A 21,293-nucleotide genomic window follows, 5' to 3' on the forward strand; every position below is an offset into this window, starting at 1 on the left:
AAAAAAATAGAAAAAAGTAAAGAAATATAAATAAGAATTTACTTATATTAGAACATTTTCCCATAAACTAGATATTAAAGTCGTTGATTTCTGAAAAGCACATTGTCAAAAAACTAAGGCATACTTTCGAGGGCTAGAAGAAGGCATTTGGAGTATAAATTGTATTATAACTTTGAACTAAATCAATTAAAATGTGCAACTCTAAATGTCATCTACATATTTCTACATTCTTCTTAAAAACTAAGCATACTTTCGAGGGCATATTTTTCATAACCCACCCTTAAGGTAGGCTTTACATTTTATATCAATAAAAATCTGTTATTTTTAAAAAATCCAGGCATATTTTTGAGAGCTAGAATTTATTGTAACCTTCCAAAGTATGCTTTAAGAAGTTACTACATTAATTAGTGATTCAGTTTCAGCATATGGTCATGAGCCACCAAATAATGACTTTTTAAGTTGTACTATTGCTAGTATTTTTGAAATAAGTTTCTCAATTAAGTAAAGCCAATTTTCATTAAAATCTACTCAGTTTATTTGGGTGTTGTTTTATTAAACCCTTACTACGCCTGTGCTTTGCCATATTTAAAAGCTAAACAAAACTGTGCAAATGATAAATTTGTATTTGAATAAAAATTAATTGGCTAAAACTAATAGTTGTATAGTTTTTGTTGATTAGTTTTACAGATAAATTGACTTTTTTAAAACAACGACAAAAAAAGCCACAATCAGTTTCAAATGAAAATGCTGTTTTTTAATTGTTTAGTTTAAATAAAATTAAACGATTTTTTTATTTAGCAATTCAATTTTTTTCAAGGATAATTTAAACATTTTCATTTAGTGAATTTCTTAATTTTCCTTTTGTTCCTCACTTTGACCACGGTGTTCATGACCACGATGCAAGAAGCCATGCAACAAATGTTTATTCAAGAAAAATGCAGTTCCCTGGCTATGACGCTCTCGCATCTTGTTGCACTTGTGAGAATCAATACGCAAATCAGCTGGACAACCATTAACAAATTCACCCCAGATACAATGATGGAATTCCATGGGAGCACTGCTGCATTGTTGTTCGCCGTCTTGTTGTTGCTTGGCCTCTACTTGAGCCAGACACTTGTCAACGTAACCCTCATAGGCGGCCTTTTTCCAATCACTATCACCCACCATATGTTCAGCGAAACGCTTGACAATGGCTTCACGATTCAATTTACCACTTTCATCCAGGACATTAATGGCTCTGGCGAAACATTCACCTTCACAGATGATCAGCTGCTTGATTCTGCCCATTTTTTCACAATCAAAGGGATCAAAGTTTTCAACATCGGCTGTTAGGGGGGAGGCGAAAAGGGGAATTAGTTGAGTTGGTGGAAAATATAGAAGAAAATTAATCTCTACTCACAATTATTGGCTCTCAATTTCATTGCACACTGTTTCTTGACCTCTTTCATTTGTTTGACATGCTCAAGATCGAGTTTATCACCAGTGCAGCAGGCAAACTCTTTCTTCCATTTGCCACCGCATTCTTTCTTGTCAGCGGGAGCAGCTTCAGCATCACGTCTCTGGCGGGTTAAAGCAACATCTTCATTCAAAAACTCAAATTCATCAAATAAATATTGATCTAAGGAAAATCAACAAACAACCAAACAAATAAATTTTCAAATTAAAGCAAAAGTTCCAATAATTGTGTAGCAAACTCACTATAATCTGAATCCGAAAAATCATAGGCCTTGGCCGCCACCACTGCTACCAACAAAACTAGCAAAAACTTTAACATTTTTCTAATGTGTTCACACTTAACGTTCTAAATACTGAATGCCAGGTATTTAAATAAAATTCCCTCATTTATAGCTTTAATGATGAGCAATTTTTTTTTTTTTAACAAAATTTCTTTTAATCTTAGATCTAAGTCTCTCTTATAAAAAAAAAAATAAAATCATACTGACGTATTTATTTACAATATTATAAACAAATTTGAATTGTTGTTGTTTATGTTCTTCCCCTTTAAAAATTTCATAGAATAAACGTGAATTGATTATTGCTGCTGCTGTGTTTTTTTTTAATTTATTTGTTTTATAAATTTATTTTGTTAGTTTCTTGTCTGTTCGAATTTGTTGTTATTATTGTAATTTATATATTTTTTAATAATTTCTTTCTAAGTCCACCTACTTTTTGTCTGTTATATTTACACTTTCAAAATCTTCAAACGTTTTGAGTTAATGCGTTTGTAGAGCGTGCTTGTTCAAGCTGTGCAGATAAAAAAAAAAGTTTAAATAAAAAATCAAATCTTAAATAAATTATAACAATAAAACATAAACAAATTGACCATTACTGGCAAAAATTGAGAGAAAAAAATTATAACAAAAAAACACTGAAAAAAATCATTGAGAAAAATAACAATGATTTTGTTGACGTCAAAACTAAAACTGATTTTAAGTATATTCGATACCCTGATTCTAACTGTCCCACAAAGTATGTATATTCTACATTATTATAGATAGCGAAGTCGATATAGCCATGTCCCTCTATATGTTGAAATCAATTATCCGTAACCCCCAAATAACTTACAAACATGATTGATACGTGAATATATCGGGAATTCTCCCGACTCGGTCGCTATTTAAAATCGAGAAAATCGGCCCACAAATATGGTAAAACTGGGACAATCTCGATTTTTTGCCAATTTTGTATCTATATCTGGATTACTAAGTCATTTATATAGAAAATTTTTGATAGATATTTCAAGGTCCAAATCAAGAATGTATATAAGGCTATATATAGTAAGTTGGACCTACAATGGGGCAAAAACGGGAAAAATATTTCACCAAAACAAATTTCTTTGTCATACATTTTTTCACTAATAAAGAAAAAAACATGGAAAAAACTTAAAAAAAATTTCGAATTTTTTTTTTTTTTAAATTTTGATAAAAAATTTAAATTTTTTTTACCGAAAAATTATTTAAAATTTGTATTTTAATGTATAATTTGGTGAAGGGTTTATAAGATTAGATATCTCTCTTACTTGTTTTTTCAAAGTTACATGGAGTTTACGAGAAATTAGAGGGGGAAAAATAAACGATTTTACAACATTTTATTAAATTCTGAATTTTTTCTAATTTTTAGTCTTTATTTTGAAAGTATTTGCCATTGTTAGCTATGACCCTTTCCCATCATTCTGACAAACATATGGATTCCGAGCCAAAAGAATTGCTCATCTTTAGAGGCCAAGAACGAATCAAGCCAAAGTGAAACGTATTCCCGATAGAGCGTTCTGCATCGATCGAAACAAATAGTAGTCGGACGCGGCCAGGTCTGGACCATAAAGCAATTGATGCAAAATTTCCCAGCCACTTCCTTCTAAATAGTTTTTAACAGGTATTTCAACATGTGGGCGAGAGTTGTTATGATGGAATATTACGGTTTCATGTCTGACCGCTAGGGTTTTTAATTTCCCGACCTTTTTTGATTACCGGGAATCGGGAAATTTTTTTTCTACATTCCCGGGTACCCGGCTATTCCCGAAATATATAATGATACTGTAAATTAGGAATATTATAGCCAAATTTCATATAAAAACTTAGTGTTATAATTATTAAATATCAGAGCTTCGAATTAATTAATAAAATTTGTGCTTAATTCACTAAAATCTTTATTAAAGAATATCAGCCTTTCATTCCATAAATCCATTCCTAATATTTAATTCTTTAGATTCATTCCAAAGCCTTTGTTTAAACTGAATTAATTTTTAATAACAGAATTTATTCAAACTTTTAATGATTAAATTTTTGTTAAATCAAATCATTTACAAAATTAATCCAAAAAATAAGCCTTTTTGTAATAGATCTGAATTGAAGAACAATTTAATCATTTAATAAATTCTTGAAGCTATTTTGTTATGGATTTGAAGAAGAAATTTAAAGAAATTGGAATGATTCAATAATAAATAAATTCTATAAATAATGAATTCACTTTTTAAATTTTCATACGAAAAACCCCAAAAAAGTAATAATAAGCGGTCTATTATTGCCGATATATGAGCAAAAGACTCTAAAAAACTTTTTACTGTTTTTTGGTGAAAAAAAAATAGAGTTTTAACTTGTTTCCATGTATTTTCGTCAGTTTTTAATTCCCGGGATTCCCGACTAAAAATCCCGGGAATCGGGTAGTGAAAAATTGACAAAATTCCCGGGAAATTTGTACCGGAAATTCCCGGGATAAAAACCCTACTGACCGCATATTCTGAGCGTTCTTCGGCCAATGCTGGTGATGGTGTGATGGTGTTTTCAGATTTCAGCAGCTCATAATATATAGGACCCTGTTGCTCCCACCAAATACAGGCCATTAACTTAGAGCCATGGATATTTGGCTTTGGTGTCGATTCGGCTGGTTGGCCGGGCTTCACATACGATCCCTTACGATTAGGGTTATCGTAATGTATCCATTTGTCATTGCAAGTAATGATTCGGTGCAAATACGATTTTCCTTTTTAACGATCAAGCAACATTTCAGACATACAAAGTCATCCTTCAAGGTCTCTCGGCTTCAATTCGTATGGTACCCAATTTTCCTGCTTTTGTAAGAATCCTTTTTGTTGAGTTTGACAACAATCTTCATGGAGTAATGCCTCCAATTCTTGATCTTCAAACTTATTTGGCTGGCCTGAGCATTCTTTGTTTTCCGTGTCAAAATCACTACTTCTGAACTGCACAAACCTTTGCGCCGCCCCTGTATCATTTTAATAACTTAAACTCGAACACTCCTTGGCTACGTCCACGTCAAATTTTAATCCGATAGGAACAGCCGTTTTGAAAAGCCAGATTTATTTCCAAAAAATTTTTGATTCTGCCCCACTGTGCATCACTTTAAAATCTTGGGGGAAACGTTCTCCTAGTTCTTCGCTATTAGATTCAGGGAACTTTTCGAAATTATTCTGCATATAGCGACAGAGAAAACAGATTCGTGCTAGCAACCGAATTTGTTGCCAATCGAATGGTTCTATCTTAGTGACCGATTTTTACAGTTATGGCTACAGTATTTTGGAAGGGATAACTAAAGTTTGGTTGCTTCAACTGAAATTCTTCTTTATTAACTGACTTTCTATTGGTAGAACTGACAAATTCTATGTGTGCAACCGAATCATTCGATTGGCAACAAATTCGGTTGCTACCACGAATCTGTTTTCTATGTGTATTACATCCATTCCTCGTAATTTTCAGCCTTCTGATATTGTAAAAGATTTTTCACAATGGCAACAAAAGATTTCCAAGCCGCTGATTCCAAAACATTCATTGAAGGTATGAAATTGTTATCTTTTATTAAAAGTCTTATTTGAGTTCCAAGTTTTTTAGAACTAGATCTTCGTTTTGATACTCTTCCTTTAATTTAGTAGAGTGAGCAATAGGCACAACTGCATGCTTATTACCAATATCTAGTAAAACACATTTTAAACTTATCTTTGAACTGTCAGTAAACAATCTCCATTCAATTTCGTTAAAAGGCCACCAATGTCATATGAAGGTCAGCTCAGATTTCTCCTTCGAAAGGTCAAGGTATCTTATGGCATCTTGTGAGAAAAGAGAAGTCATCGTTAAGACTTCAAAATCGCTGCGATGTTTATCCGAGAAAACTTCCATCATCTTTGTGTACGACGAATCCGGTAGATGTTGATTCATAGGAGATGGGTACAATAGAGGCCATTTAGCAGACGGTTAATGATGACATATGATTTTCCACTTATTAATGCCATGTAATTGGATAATTACAACACAAAAATTTCAGTCATCAATATCTGTTATTTAAACAATTCATTTAATACTCTGATATTTGTGACTTTGGATCTCCAATATCATTGCGGAGCTCTATTCCAATTGTTATTTTACTATCTTTAATTTCATTCTAAAGCTCTTGTCTGCAAAAATACCTAGAGTCTTTGGCAGGAATCGAACCCACATCCAGTCTATAGGGGCACTCTATTTGTCTACACTATATAAATGGAATACTCTAAGTGTATTTAAAATCTCACTTATCAATTTGAAAACTATCAATCACTTGTATTTGTACATATCTATTATCATTAAAATTATGCCCCTATAACTATACACAATTAAAATCAAGTGTCTGTCTGACTGCTGCTGTAAATCTAATTTTATAATAACAATATAAAAATTATATTGTTATTATAAAATATACATTAAGAATAATAGTATTGTATGTAATAATAAACAAAACATTACAAAATTGGTGTATATAATAACCACAGAATTATTAAAATTATTCCGTGTACCTATATTAAAAATAAACAAATATGTTTTTTATAACAAATTTTAATTGTATTAACAAAATAATTAATGATGATGAATTGAAAGAAACAATTTATAACGAATATGTAAATCTAGCTTAAATACAACACAATTTGTCAATCCAATTTTAATTTCCACTATATATATGGAGGATTTCATGTCAAGTGAACCAACTTTGAAATCGATGTCTATAGATCGGGAAATTTTTTTAAAAAAAGGGCGCATTTTGGAAAAAAAAAAGTTAGATTTTTGGAAAAAAAAAAATTCAAACATTTTATGTCTTGAGTTACAAAATATTTATCCCACTAAATGTATTTATAGACGGCAATACCGAATAGTAACACTTTTCAAATTTAAAATATTATTGAAATCATTCGGTATTTCAAGAAATCGTTTCGAAAAAACATTTATTGTTTACACGATAATATTACAAATATTTTATTTCTTTGTTGATTGATATTTTTCTGCAAACTTTATTTTTATACCCTTCACCTTCGTGAGAAGGGTATATATAAGTTTGTCATTCCGTTTGTAATTTCTACATTTTTCATTTCCGACCCTATAAAGTATATATTCTGGATCCTTATAGATAGCGGAGTCGATTAAGCTATGTCCGTCTGTCTGTTGAAATCAATTTTCTGAAGACCCCAGATATCTTCGGGATCCAAATCTTCAATAATTCTGTCAGACATGCTTTCGAGAAGTTTGCTATTTAAAATCAGCAAAATCGTTCCATAAATAACGGAGATATGAGCAAAAAACCGGGACAACCTCGATGTTTGACCTATTTTTGATCTACATACATATATCTGGATTACTAAGTCATTAATATAGACAATATGGATATCTAATGATAGATATTTCAAAGTCCATTGCAACGGTGTAGATAAGGCTATAGTAAGTTGGACCTACAATGGGTCAATTTCGGGAAAAATATTTTTTATCCCGAATTTTTTTTTCAAGAAAAAATTTTTTTTGTCATACATTTTTTTTCCAAAAAAAAACAATTAAAAACTAAAAAAAAATTTAAAAAAATTTGGAAAAAAACTTTTTTTTTAAAAAATTAAAAAAAAATTTTTTGAAAAACAATTAAAAAAAATTAAATTTTGTTTATCTAAAAATATTTAAAAAAAAAATTATTTTAAAGTATAATTTGGTGAAGGGTATATAAGATTCGGCACAGCCGAATATAGCTCTCTTACTTGTTATTTTATATTTTGTTGACATTTTTGTTTGCTTTATTTGTATTTATAAATATATACCCGATACATATGAAAATAAAAAGTTTTTGAATTGTTTTAAACAAATTTTGAATACCGACCGTAAATCCAAAAAATCATTCGTATTTTTTTAAAATCTAATACAATGAAAATATCTAAATAATATTTTTAGGTAAACAAATTTTTATACCCTTCACCTTCGTGAGAAGGGTATATATAAGTTTGTCATTCCGTTTGTAATTTCTACATTTTTCATTTCCGACCCTATAAAGTATATATTCTGGATCCTTATAGATAGCGGAGTCGATTAAGCCATGTCCGTCTGTCTGTCTGTCTGTCTGTCTGTCTGTCTGTCTGTCTGTCTGTCTGTCTGTCTGTCTGTCTGTCTGTCTGTCTGTCTGTCTGTCTGTCTGTCTGTCTGTCTGTCTGTCTGTCTGTCTGTCTGTCTGTCTGTCTGTCTGTCTGTCTGTCTGTCTGTCTGTCTGTCTGTCTGTCTGTCTGTCTGTCTGTCTGTCTGTCTGTCTGTCTGTCTGTCTGTCTGTCTGTCTGTCTGTCTGTCTGTCTGTCTGTCTGTCTGTCTGTCTGTCTGTCTGTCTGTCTGTCTGTCTGTCTGTCTGTCTGTCTGTCTGTCTGTCTGTCTGTCTGTCTGTCTGTCTGTCTGTCTGTCTGTCTGTCTGTCTGTCTGTCTGTCTGTCTGTCTGTCTGTCTGTCTGTCTGTCTGTCTGTCTGTCTGTCTGTCTGTCTGTCTGTCTGTCTGTCTGTCTGTCTGTCTGTCTGTCTGTCTGTCTGTCTGTCTGTCTGTCTGTCTGTCTGTCTGTCTGTCTGTCTGTCTGTCTGTCTGTCTGTCTGTCTGTCTGTCTGTCTGTCTGTCTGTCTGTCTGTCTGTCTGTCTGTCTGTCTGTCTGTCTGTCTGTCTGTCTGTCTGTCTGTCTGTCTGTCTGTCTGTCTGTCTGTCTGTCTGTCTGTCTGTCTGTCTGTCTGTCTGTCTGTCTGTCTGTCTGTCTGTCTGTCTGTCTGTCTGTCTGTCTGTCTGTCTGTCTGTCTGTCTGTCTGTCTGTCTGTCTGTCTGTCTGTCTGTCTGTCTGTCTGTCTGTCTGTCTGTCTGTCTGTCTGTCTGTCTGTCTGTCTGTCTGTCTGTCTGTCTGTCTGTCTGTCTGTCTGTCTGTCTGTCTGTCTGTCTGTCTGTCTGTCTGTCTGTCTGTCTGTCTGTCTGTCTGTCTGTCTGTCTGTCTGTCTGTCTGTCTGTCTGTCTGTCTGTCTGTCTGTCTGTCTGTCTGTCTGTCTGTCTGTCTGTCTGTCTGTCTGTCTGTCTGTCTGTCTGTCTGTCTGTCTGTCTGTCTGTCTGTCTGTCTGTCTGTCTGTCTGTCTGTCTGTCTGTCTGTCTGTCTGTCTGTCTGTCTGTCTGTCTGTCTGTCTGTCTGTCTGTCTGTCTGTCTGTCTGTCTGTCTGTCTGTCTGTCTGTCTGTCTGTCTGTCTGTCTGTCTGTCTGTCTGTCTGTCTGTCTGTCTGTCTGTCTGTCTGTCTGTCTGTCTGTCTGTCTGTCTGTCTGTCTGTCTGTCCGTCTGTCTGTTGAAATCAGTTTTCTGAAGACCCCAGATATCTTCGGGATCCAAATCTTCAATAATTCTGTCAGACATGCTTTCGAGAATTTTGCTATTTAAAATCAGCAAAATCGGTCCACAAATGGCTGAGATATGAGGAAAAAACCAAGACAACCTCGATTTTTGACCTATTTTTTACCTATATCTGGATTACTAAGACATTAATATAGACAATATGGATATCTAATGATAGATATTTCAAAGACATTTGCAACGACGTATATAAGACCATAGTAAGTTGGACCTACAATGGGTCAAAATCGGGAAAAAATTTTGAACCCGAATTTTTTTTTTTTTTTTAAATTGAAAAAACAAAAAAAAAAATTTTAAATTTAAAAAAAATTTTTTTTTTTAAATTTAAAAAAAAAAAAAATTTAAATAACAATCGAAAATTTTTTTTTTCCAAAAAATTCAAAAAAACAACTGGAAAAAAAATTAAATTTTGTTTACCTAAAAATATTTAAAATTTTGAAGTATAATTTGGTGAAGGGTATATAAGATTCGGCACAGCCGAATATAGCACTCTTACTTGTTTTTTTTTTCATTTTTTGGAAAAAAAATTTCGAATTGTTCTTTTAAAATTTTTTTTTTTAATTTTTTTTAAATTTTAAAATGTTTTTTTTTTTGTTTTTTCAATTTTTTTTAATATTTAGCGAAAAAAAACTTTTGGTGAAAAAAAATACAGGTTAAAAAATTATTTTTTTCGATTTTGACCCATTGTAGGTCCAACATACCTAGTTGCAAAGGTCTTTGAAATATCTATCATAAGATATCCATATTTACTATATTAATGATATAGTAATCCAGATATAGGTAAAAAATCGAGTATGTCCTCGATCAAAAATCGATTTTTCATATGAAAAAACTCAAAAATCCTCAATTACTGTGTAAATAAACGTTTAATCGAGAAAATGAGCTCGATCTGTGATCACTCATATTTCGTACCAAAAATCAATTATTGATATGAAAAAAAAAACTAAAAATCTAAAATCGTTAATAACTTTGTAAATAAGCATTTAATCAGGAAAAGGAACTCGATCTGTGACCATAAATCGATTTTACATATTGTTACGAAATTGTACTTGAATTCAAATATAACGATTTAAGTAGCTTTCAAATAACAGTACTGTAATGGCAGGCTGTAACATATCTGTGGGCATTATTAAATAAAAGCTTTCAGTTGACCATTGATCGTAAGTTGGCAACGCTGTTTGAATTCGAATATTCAGTTAAAGAACATTGTAGAAAGTACACCACAGATGGCGTATGATCTAGAATATTCGAACTTTGACAGTTAAAGAGCAATCTAGAGTGCAGATGGCAGTGTTATAAATAGTGGCAGAGGTTGCAGTCGTTAGTCAGTTCTATCAGAGTCGCTTTTCGAATAAACATCAACTAAGTGCCTTAAAATGTGTTGTGTTTTTCAAGTAAATTCGTGTACATTATAAATTGTGTCTGTATTTCTGAGAATTTTTTAAACGTGTATAAAAAACATTGAGTGGCTATTTAATTCTGTGGTTGTTGTACATTTTGAATAAATAAAGAGTTGTTACAATTTTTAAACTACTAAACGGCTTTTATTTGCAATCAAAAGTATCCGGTTTATTTAAAGGAAATAAACCAACGTTTTGAAAAGGTTAAAACGTAACAATATGAAAAAACTCAAAAATCTAAAATCCTTAAAAACTTTGTAAATAATAAGCCTTTAATAAAGACAAGGAGCTCGATCACTCATATGTATATCTAACCAAAATTTATTTTTCATATGAAAACTAAAAAATTTTAAATCTTTAATAACTTTGCAAACAAGCGTTTAATTGAGAAAAGGAGATCACAAATCATTAATAACTTTGTAAATAAACATTTAATTGAAAAAATGAGCTCGATCTATGATCACTCATATTTCTGACCAAAAATAAATTTTTCATAAGAAAAAACTTAAAAATCCTTAATAACTTTGTAAACAATTGCTTAATCGAGAAAAGGAGCTCGATCCTTGATCACTCATAATTCGTATCAAAAATATATACAGAATTGCATTAAAATTAAATATTGGCAATAAATCTTAAAGGCCAAACTGTAGAGCTATAGAGGTAGGTTTACCCTGATTTTATTTTATACTTGTAACATAATTGTAGGGTATCCTATTTACGGGCTTTCAACACAATACACTTTTACTTATTTGTTTATTAAATTAGTTAAAGTTTTAGGTTTAAAAACAAAACCTCTCATGAAAGTGCTAATAAATTTCTAAAGTTGTTTATAAATTTTCAAAATGTAAATAACAAAAACTCATATACATACATACATATGTTTTGAATTAATAATTATTTTCGATGTATTAATTAATTCTTGTCTGTATTAACTGTCTTTTTAGTTTAAAAAGCAAAATGTTGAATATTTATTTAGTTTATATTAAAAAAAGGGTTCAAAACAAAATAAACAAAAAACACAAATTCACCTACATTTTAATGTATGTATTTTTAGATTATTAATTAAATACATTAATTATTTCACTCATAATATACATATGTATATAAGTTTGTCATTTCGTTTGTAATTACCACGTTTTTCATTTACAATCCCATAAAGTATATATATTCTGGATCGTTATAGATAGCTGAACCGATATAGAAATGTCCGTCTGTCCGTCTGTATTTGATTTATAAATATTTTTCACTAATAAAGTTAAAAAACAATTTTATAAAAAATTAAAAAACAAAAAAAATTTCAAAAAAAAAAAATAAGCAACAATTTCGAAAAAAAATATTTTTAAAAAATTTTGAAAAAAAAAATTATTTATTGTTTACCTAAAAATATTTAAAATTTGTATTTTAAAGTATAACTTTGTGATGGGTATTTAAGATTCGGCACTGCAGAATATAGCTTTCTAACTTGTTTTTTTTTTTTCATAAAATTGTTTTCATCCATATTTTATTCAAACAAAAGCTTTTTTCACACCAAAAATATTGTTACGAAATTGCACTATGAATTTTAATGCAACGATCTGCAACATTCATCATGTTTATAAACATTTCCACTGCTCGAAACTTCTACTTATCAACAATGTTGATAACACGATGTTATTAATATTTTTTGTTTGTATAACAACATAAACTGTTAAAGCTGCTAACTTAACATTGCTGCAAAAAGCTCTAGAAATTGAACATTCTAGTTTTTTCCGTTATATAGATAATTCATGAAACTGCTGGAAGATGACACTGTGTATATAAATAGTGGCAGAGGATTGTATTTAAATTGGTGTTTAATTTTAAATAAATAAAGAGTTGTTACAAATTTTAAACTAAAAGAATATGGTTTATTTAAAGGAAATAAACCACCTTTTTTAAAAGGTAAAAACTTAACAATACGTTCAATCTTTATCTTAAAGTATACTTTGATGAAGGGCTCTTAAAGCTCTTAAACTTGTTTATCTAAAACTTATAAATAAAAAAATTTTCAACAAAAATTCCCACAAACCTCTCTTTAAGAATTTATAACCCCATTTTATGTTTTTCATTACAATTTCAATTCTCCTTTTAAACTTTAACTTTAACATTTCTGAAATAATATAAAATAGTTTTCAAACACAATTAGTCATTGTTTTATATTAAATAAAATTTGATGGAAAGCAGCAGTTTTTTTTTGTGAAATATATTTGATAACTGCTGCTTTCTTTATGTATTTATGTATATTTAACAACTTATTTTATTCCAGAAAAGTATAAAACTGCTTTATGACAAATATAATCATCTTTTGTTTTTAATGCGAAATATGAAAAAAGAAACTAATAAACTTTATAAATTAAACTAAATATTCCATTTGTTTCAGTTTAAACTAAAAATTGAAAACAGAAGGATGGTGAATATAAAGAGGAAAAAACAAGTTGAGGAAAAAGAATTTGATACAAGAACAGAAACAAAAACATCCACACATTTGCATGCACAAACATGCAAACGCATGTTAATCCTGATGGCATATACATACTTTTTGATGTTGAACAGTGGGAATAAGGGAACTTAAGGAATTTTAATTTTCAAGAAATATTAAACTGAAAACATATTTTCTAATTTTTTGCATAACCAATTTTTGTTTTAATCTTTACAATAGATAAGAAGCTATTGTTGGAAGATTATTACCCTTTATTATTTATTTCGTACCACCGTTCTTGCATTGTTGGTACATGGAGACGTATGATTGTTAAATACTCTACTTAACAGAGTGCGTATGAGTGTCGTCTGCAACAAGAAATTTCAAGTGAAACAAACATTGAACATAAGTGTTGATAGATGTGTTGACGATGACAATGACAACGGCAACAGTAACAGTAACAGCAACACCATCAACTTTCCCAAAAACGTACCACGGCGTTACGCGTCCTCCCCTTAAATGCGTACAAATTTCACTTGTTTCTCACAATTTTTCACAAAAAAAATGCAAAATAAAAAAGAAAAGCAAAATCCAGATGTACTTGTAGACTGTTAAACAAACTTTTGCTACTTTCTTATAATTGAATTTCTTTTAAAACTGATTTTTTTTTCTTTGTTTTTTTCCCCGCTCTTAATTCAAAATCTTCTGTAAGTATGCAAAACTCTATGTATGTAACTGTATGTTGGATAAATATTGTTTAAGTAGCAAAAACTTATGCTTTTTTTGTAATTGTTGTTGTCGTCCCGGTTTGAAAATAAAATACTAATATTTAAACAAAAAAACTGTTTAAACTTTGTTATTTTGAATAATAAGGGACACTGTAAAAAATGGAGTTTTAAATAAAACTTTTTTAACCAATTGGGAGGAAATTTAAATTTACTTGGAGTAAATTTTGTATAAGAAATTTTGTTCGGAGTAGATTTTCTAAAAGAAATTATACTTTAAAATACAAATTTTAAATATTTTTAGGTAAACAAAATTTAAAAAAAAAATTTCGAAATTGTTTTTCAATTTTTTTTTTAAATTAATTCAAAATTTTTTTTGAAAAAATTTTTTTAATTTTTTTTCAACATTTTTTTGAAATTTTTTTGAAATTTTTTTTTTTGGATTTTTAAAATTATTAGTTAAAAAAAATGTTTTTTGGTGAAAAACAAATTAGGGTTAAAAATTTTTTTTTCAGATAATGACCCATTATAGGTCCAACTTACTTTACTATACCTTATATACATACATCGTTGCAATGGACTTAAATATCTATCATTAGATATCCATTTTGACTATATGAATGACTTAGTAAGCCAGATAAACAAGTAAGAGAGATATATTCGGCTGTGCCGAATCTTATATACCCTTCACATAATTATACTTTAAAATACAAATTTGAATATTTTTTAGGTGAACAAAATTTAAAAAAAAAAAATCAAAATTGTTTTTGAAAATTTTAAAATTTTTTTTTTAATTTTTTTCCACAATATTTATTTAAAAAAAATCAAAAATTAAAAAAAAAATTTCGAAATTTTTTTTTCAATTTTATTTTTTATTTATTAGTGAAAAAATAATGTATAACCAAAAAAAGTTTTTTTGCTGAAAAAAAAATTCAGTTTAAAAAATATTTTTCCCGATTTTTTCCCATTGTAGGTCCAACTTACCATAGCTTTATATACATTGGTGGCATTGGACTTTGAAATATCTATCATTTGATATCCATATTGTTTATATTAATGACTTAGTAATCCAGATATAGATGAACAAGTAAGAGAGCTATATTCGGCTGTGCCGAATCTTATATACCCTTCACCAAATTATACTTTAAAATAATTTTTTTTTAATATTTTTAGGTAAACAAAATTTAATTTTTTTTTTTTTAATTTTTTTTTGGAAAAAAAATGTATGACAAAAAATTTTTTTGATGAAAAAAAAATTCGGGTTAAAAAATATTTTTCCCGATTTTTTCCCATTGTAGGTCCAACTTACCATACCTTATATACATTGGTGGCATTGGACTTTGAAATATCTATCATTTGATATCCATATTGTTTATATTAATGACTTAGTAATCCAGATATAGATGAACAAGTAAGAGAGCTATATTCGGTTGTGCCGAATCTTATATACCCTTCACCAAATTATACTTTAAAATAATTTTTTTTAAATATTTTTAGGTAAACAAAATTTAATTTTTTTTTTTAATTGTTTTTCAAAATTTTTTTTTTTAAATTTTTTTTTTTAAATTTTTTTTAAAAAATATTTTTTTTTAAATTTTTTTTTGGAAAAAAAAATGTATGACAAAAAATTTTTTTGATGAAAAAAAAATTCGGGTTAAAAAATATTTTTCCCGATATTGACCCATTGTAGGTCCAACTTACTACATACAGCCTTATCTACATCGTTGCAATGGACTTTGAAATATCTATCATTAGATATCCATATTGTCTATATTAATGACTTAGTAATCCAGATATAGATCAAAAATAGGTCAAAAATCGAGGTTGTCCCGGTTTTTTGCTCATATCTCCGTTATTTATGGACCGATTTTGCTGATTTTAAATAGCAAACTTCTCGAATGTCTGACAGAATTATTGAAGATTTGGATCCCGAAGATATCTGGGGTCTTCAGTTTTTTTCCTTATATCTCAGTCATTTGTGGGCCGATTTTATCGAGCAAAGAATCTCTCCAAATTCTGGAAATTTTAATGTGGTCGATTTGGTTTTCTGTTACGAAGTCCGGAGATTCCCAAGATTGTTTGCAGCGCAGTTCGCCATTCATAGTTTTTCGCTCCAATGCAACACGCACACTTTTGTACAGTATGAAACCCACGCCACTTGATCTTGGCAAATTATTGGGATTACCGGAGTAAATAATTGTTCAGCCATCAGATGTGGCCACCTCTCCAGTATCAGGCTATCTGTTCTCACAAAGTCCTAGGAATAACATGTTGTATCTTTTAAATTCCTTACACTAGTGTGATATTCTCCACGCTTCCAGTAGCGTTCTGAACTTTCAAGTTCCAAATCGTTTCCTTGTTTTCATTCCAAAAGTCGTCATCGGTAAATCGGATCGGTTTTCGTTATTTGGAGAGGTTTTGGTAATCATTTTATTTTATGATGGTCAGCTAATGCATCCGATCCTGGTGCTGCCTGCCAGCATGACTCCAGGACGACAAAAAAAGGTTATAACTCCTTGGGTCGGTCGACAGAGCTAACAGGGGACACCAGTCCAGGATTGACAATGGGTAAGGATGTCATTTGGAAAGGATAGGCTAAGAGGCCAAATGGCTATCGAATTGTATTCTCTTCTCTTTCCATTGCCCACTAAAGAAAATTTACTGCGAGTAAATTTTCTATAAAAAATTTTACTAAGAGTAAATTTTCTATAAAAAATTTTACTAAGAGTAAATTTTCTATAAAGAAACATTACTGGGAGTAAATTTTCTACAAATAAACTTTACTGCGAGTGAATTTTCTATAAGAAACTTTACTGGGAGTAAATTTTCTATAAGAAACTTTACTGGGAGTAAATATTCTATAAAGAAACTTTACTGGGAGCAAATTTTCTATAAAGAAACTTTACTGGGAGTAAATTTTCTATAATGAAACTTTACTAAGAGTAAATTTTCTATAAAGAAACATTACTGGGAGTAAATTTTCTACAAATAAACTTTACTAAGAGTAAATTTTCTATAAAGAAACTTTACTGGGAGTAAATTTTCTATAAAGAAACTTTACTGCGATTAAATTTTCTATAAAGAAACTTTACTGCGAGTAAATTTTCTATAAAGAAATTTTACTACGAGTAAATTTTCTATAGTGGAACTTTACTGGGAGTAAATTTTCTATAGTGGAACTTTACTGCGAGTAAATTTTCTATAAAGAAACTTTACTGCGAGTAAATTTTCTATAAAGAAACTTTACTGCGAGTAAATTTTCTATAAAGAAACTTTACTGCGAGTAAATTTTCTATAAAGAAACTTTACTAAGAGTAAATTTTCTATAAAGAAACTTTACTGGGAGTAAATTTTCTACAATGAAACTTTACTGGGAGTAAATTTTCTACAAAGAAACTTTAGTGGGAGTAAATTTTCTATAAAGAAACTCTATACAGAAACTTTATTGGCAGTAAATGTTCTATAAAGAAGCTTTACTGGGAGTAAATTTTCCGTAGTGAAACTTTACTGGGATTAAATTTTCTAAAGAGGAATTTTACTGGGGGTAAATTTCATCCGGAGTAAATTTTTTATTACACTTTACTGGGGATTTCAATAAGAATTTTTACTCGGTGTAAATTTCTGCCTTAAATTTCTCTTCATGTAGTTTACAAGTGTTAAACGAAAGCGTAAGCATTTGAAGTGTAAGGAAAAAGTTTATGTGTTTTTTTTTAATCCTTATGGCCCCCCTCATCAACAACAAGGAAGAAAAGTGCAAAATTGTCTTGCAGGCTCATGTACGATTATTGTTTTGCAAATGTTTAACACTCGAAATACGAGCTACCAGAATGGAAAAAAAATCTACAAAAACTGTTGAAGTTGAAGTCAGAGAAAAAGTTTGACATTTTTTTACTTAAGCTCGTAGAACGCTTTAGTCTGAATGTTACGACTACAATTTGAATGAAATGCTAAATGCAGAAAAATAAACTTATTTCTATTTACAAGGAGTTACAGTTTTTTTTCTACTTTTCCACCGATTTTTTTTTTTTTGGAATTTTCTTCTAGTTTTTTAAGCATAAACAAATACAAACACCTGCCTTAAAGAATGGCTGGTTGAAGGAAACTTCTAAAAAAAAGTTTAAAAAAAACTGTTAGAAGTGAAACTAAAATTTGTGTTTTTGTTAATGCGCTAGAATGAACCTTAAATACAACAGAGAAGTTTTGTGATAATACAATAAAAATAGCACAAAAAATTAAAAAAAAATCGTTACCATAATTTAAACAAACTTGTCAGACAAAAATGACACAAGACAAACTAAAAAAAGAACTCCTCTCACACAGTGTTGCATTTGCATATGGCTTCAATTTACCTTAACTTTGTTAACCAATATTTTCTCTCTTAAAAAACTAAAGTAAATTTAAATTTTGCTACTTTTTGTTTAAAATTTGTTTTATTTACTCTCGGTTTGTTTTATATATTGTTTAAATTGTGTCTGTCCCTCTGGTTGTTGGACAAATAATCATGGCAAACTTGTTTAGTTTTTCTCAAAAATTCTTTGTAATTGACCAGAACAATTTAATTGTCTTGACAAATAAATATACTAAACATTCGTTCGTTCGTTCGTAAAAATACATCTGTCACATCTCACGGTGGTCCCAATGACGAGTTTAGCCCGAAAAAAGTCGTTTTGTCGGATCGTACATATGTGAATTTTTTGTTTGGTTTTATAATGACAAGTCTTCAACCTACATTATGGTATACAAATTTTTATTATATCACCAATATTAAAACTGCAGTACTGTTTTAAACACAAACAATATATTTAGTTTTTCCTAATAACAGACTAGACAATATTTTAGTTTGGTTTGGAGATCTTGTCAAATAAAGCGAAAGTATATTCCTTATTATTTTGGGGTTTTATTTATACAATTGGGGTGTGTATTTTTATAATTCCTAATATGCAGGCGATTTTGCATTTCGTTCAGAAAAAAATACGTGAAAACTGAGATGTATTCGTTAATTGTGCAATTTTAATTGCATTTAACTTGTGTTAGAGTTTTAATTGTGAAGTTAACCCGATTTAGCAAAATGTTTTATATTGTAATCATCTATGATATGTGGCCAGTTAAACGGTAAAAAAATTTCCTGCCGATTTCTGCCTGAAAGCTTTCATATCAAATCATTAAGTTGCGATGTCTATCACCAAAAGGGAATTGTTTAATGTTTGGTTCCTTGAAAAGGTGCAAGAAAAAAAATTTAATGCTGTTATATATTACATTTTTATGAAAATTGGTATAAAAAATGATGAAAATGATAGCTATACAAATAAATTAAAGCAAGCAGGTAGAAATTTCATCACACAATTGTCGAGAAAATGGTCCATGGTACATCGAACAAAGAGTGTGTTCGAGTCTTCATTTAAAAGTTGGTTGGATGAATATTTCGTTCTTCCTAGTAAGGAAAACTCGGACGAAAATACCATTGACGGGCCGTCAACATCAAAATATGGACGACCTTCTAAACCGTTTTTAGAAATAGGAGAAAGATCTAAACAATCTAAAACAAAACATTTGGTTAACTCTTGTTCCCCTGAAGAGCTAACATTTGCCGCTGCAAGTAGCCTTTATAAATCAGGCAAAAGGACTGCTTCAGACGTTATTAGAACTATAGATAATTCTCCAAAAAGGCCATTTAAAATAAAAACGTTCTTAAGCACGCCATCTAAAGAACCAATACCTTATAGCAGTGAAGAAGCGCTAGCTAGATGCATCTCATAAAACAAACATACATTTATTTCATTCTTAGGTATTTTCTATTTATTCTTTTTCTTTTAAATTGTGGCTTTTTATTTATTTATTTATTTATTTATATTTTTCTTGTGACACCATTTACCTTTTGGTCTGTGGCATTTATATACTCGATACCATGTACTAGAAGGTGTCAATCATTGTGTAAACAATTTGATACACTTGTTTATTCTTTTTTTATTATTTGTTTAAAGAGTGGTCAGTTTTTAGCAAAGAGATATATATTTAGGGTTATTGAACTATTTGCTTACAAATTGCAAAATTTTTAAAAAAAGAAACTTAATTTAAATAAATTTTTATAGATATGACAGAAATTTAAAAAGTGATAATTAAATAAACCGTTAGTGAACTTAATGCGGTCTCCCAAGAAACTTTACTTGCAGTATATCGTTAGCTTAGTACGCAAACGTAACAAGTCCACTTTTGATTGAAATTTCGATTTTGATGCAGAATGATAGTAAAGCATATAATACATATTTTACAATAAAAAATTTTGTTATTTTGTTTCTAAAAGGGGGGTCAGACGGCATGTATTGCTTGTGTTTTGTGCCATGTATTGGGACATTTTTCCATATGTAAACATATACATACCGTGTGATCCATATGAAACTTTGTGTATGTAAAATACATGTGTATTACTCGTGACATTTTTGGCAATTAGAGCATGTTCTATTTTTGTGTGTATAACAGAGTTGTATTTTGAAATACAACACTGTGTGAGTGCAAAATAAAAAAAAACAAAACAAAAAAGAGTAAAGAAAAATCATAACAAAATTAATTTCATTGCATTAAATATATATATTGTGATTTAAAAATGTTTTAAATAAATATATTGTTAAAAACAACAAACATATAAACTAATAGAGGTTATGTCACATGCAATTACATATGTACGTTTGAACGTGGAAATTATGAATCATATGTATAACGTGAATTTTGACATACACATGGAATTCCATATGTATCGAATACATGTCCCAATACACAAGCAATACATGCCGTCTGACCCCCCTATAACTGATGATTTTTCAGTGCAAAAGTGCTAACTCCATAAAAAACAAGTAAGAGAGCTATATTCGGCTGTGCCGAATCTTATATACCCTTCACCAAATTATACTTAAAAATATTTTTTTTTTTAAATATTTTTATTTAAACATAATCAAAATTTTTTTTTTAATGTTTTAAATTTTTTTAAAAAATTTTTTTTTTCAAATTGTTTTTTAATTTTTTTTAAAAAAAAATTTTTTCAAAAAATTTTTTTTTTAATTTCTTTAATTAATTTTTTTGGAAAAAGAATTTATGACAAAAAAAAAAATTGTTGATGAAAAAAAAATTCGGGTTAAAAAATATTTTTTTCCGATTTTGACCCATTGTATGTCCAACTTACTATAGTCTTATATACGTCGTTGCAAAGGTCTTTGAAATATCTATCATTAGATTGTCTATATTAATGACTTAGTAATCCAGATATAGGTCAAAAATAGGTCAAAAATCGAGGTTGTCTTAGTTTTTTCCTTATATCTCAGCCATTTGTGGACCGATTTTCCCGATTTTAATTTCGGAGATATTGATGTATGAATCGTGTATGTAAGTTATTTGGGGGTTTCGGAATGTTGATTTCAACACACAGACGGACAGACGGACATGGCTCAGTCGATTCCGCTATCTATAACGATTAAGAATATATATACTTTATGGGGTCGCAAATGAAAAATGTGGAAATTACAAACGGAATGACAAACTTATATATACCCTTGCCACTCATGGTGAAGGGTATAAAAATATTAATAAGAA

The 21,293-nt window shown here is 29.7% G+C and overlaps 1 protein-coding gene across 1 annotated transcript; it reads right to left on the minus strand.

Annotated features, from left to right (window-relative positions):
• Positions 1–780: 780 nt before the first annotated feature.
• Positions 781–1,808, minus strand: LOC135954454 (uncharacterized). The gene is made up of 3 exons (XM_065504629.1): positions 1,699–1,808; positions 1,400–1,618; positions 781–1,325 (listed from the first exon to the last, which is right to left on the minus strand). The coding sequence occupies exons 1-3, from the start codon at positions 1,772–1,774 to the stop codon at positions 850–852; spliced, it is 771 nt and encodes a 256-aa protein (XP_065360701.1). The 5' UTR covers positions 1,775–1,808; the 3' UTR covers positions 781–849.
• Positions 1,809–21,293: the final 19,485 nt, after the last annotated feature.

This window comes from Calliphora vicina, chromosome 3 (assembly GCF_958450345.1).
Source record: "Calliphora vicina chromosome 3, idCalVici1.1, whole genome shotgun sequence".
NCBI classification, from domain to species: domain Eukaryota; kingdom Metazoa; phylum Arthropoda; class Insecta; order Diptera; family Calliphoridae; genus Calliphora; species Calliphora vicina.

Coding starts and splice junctions, on each gene's coding strand:
- LOC135954454 (XM_065504629.1), bottom strand. CDS start 1,774: ATGTTAAAGTTTTTGCTAGTTTTGTTGGTAGCAGTGGTGGCGGCCAAG. Junction 1,619..1,698: donor TTTTTCGGATTCAGATTATA/GTGAGTTTGCTA, acceptor GATTTTCCTTAG/ATCAATATTTATTTGATGAA. Junction 1,326..1,399: donor GAAATTGAGAGCCAATAATT/GTGAGTAGAGAT, acceptor CCCCCCTAACAG/CCGATGTTGAAAACTTTGAT.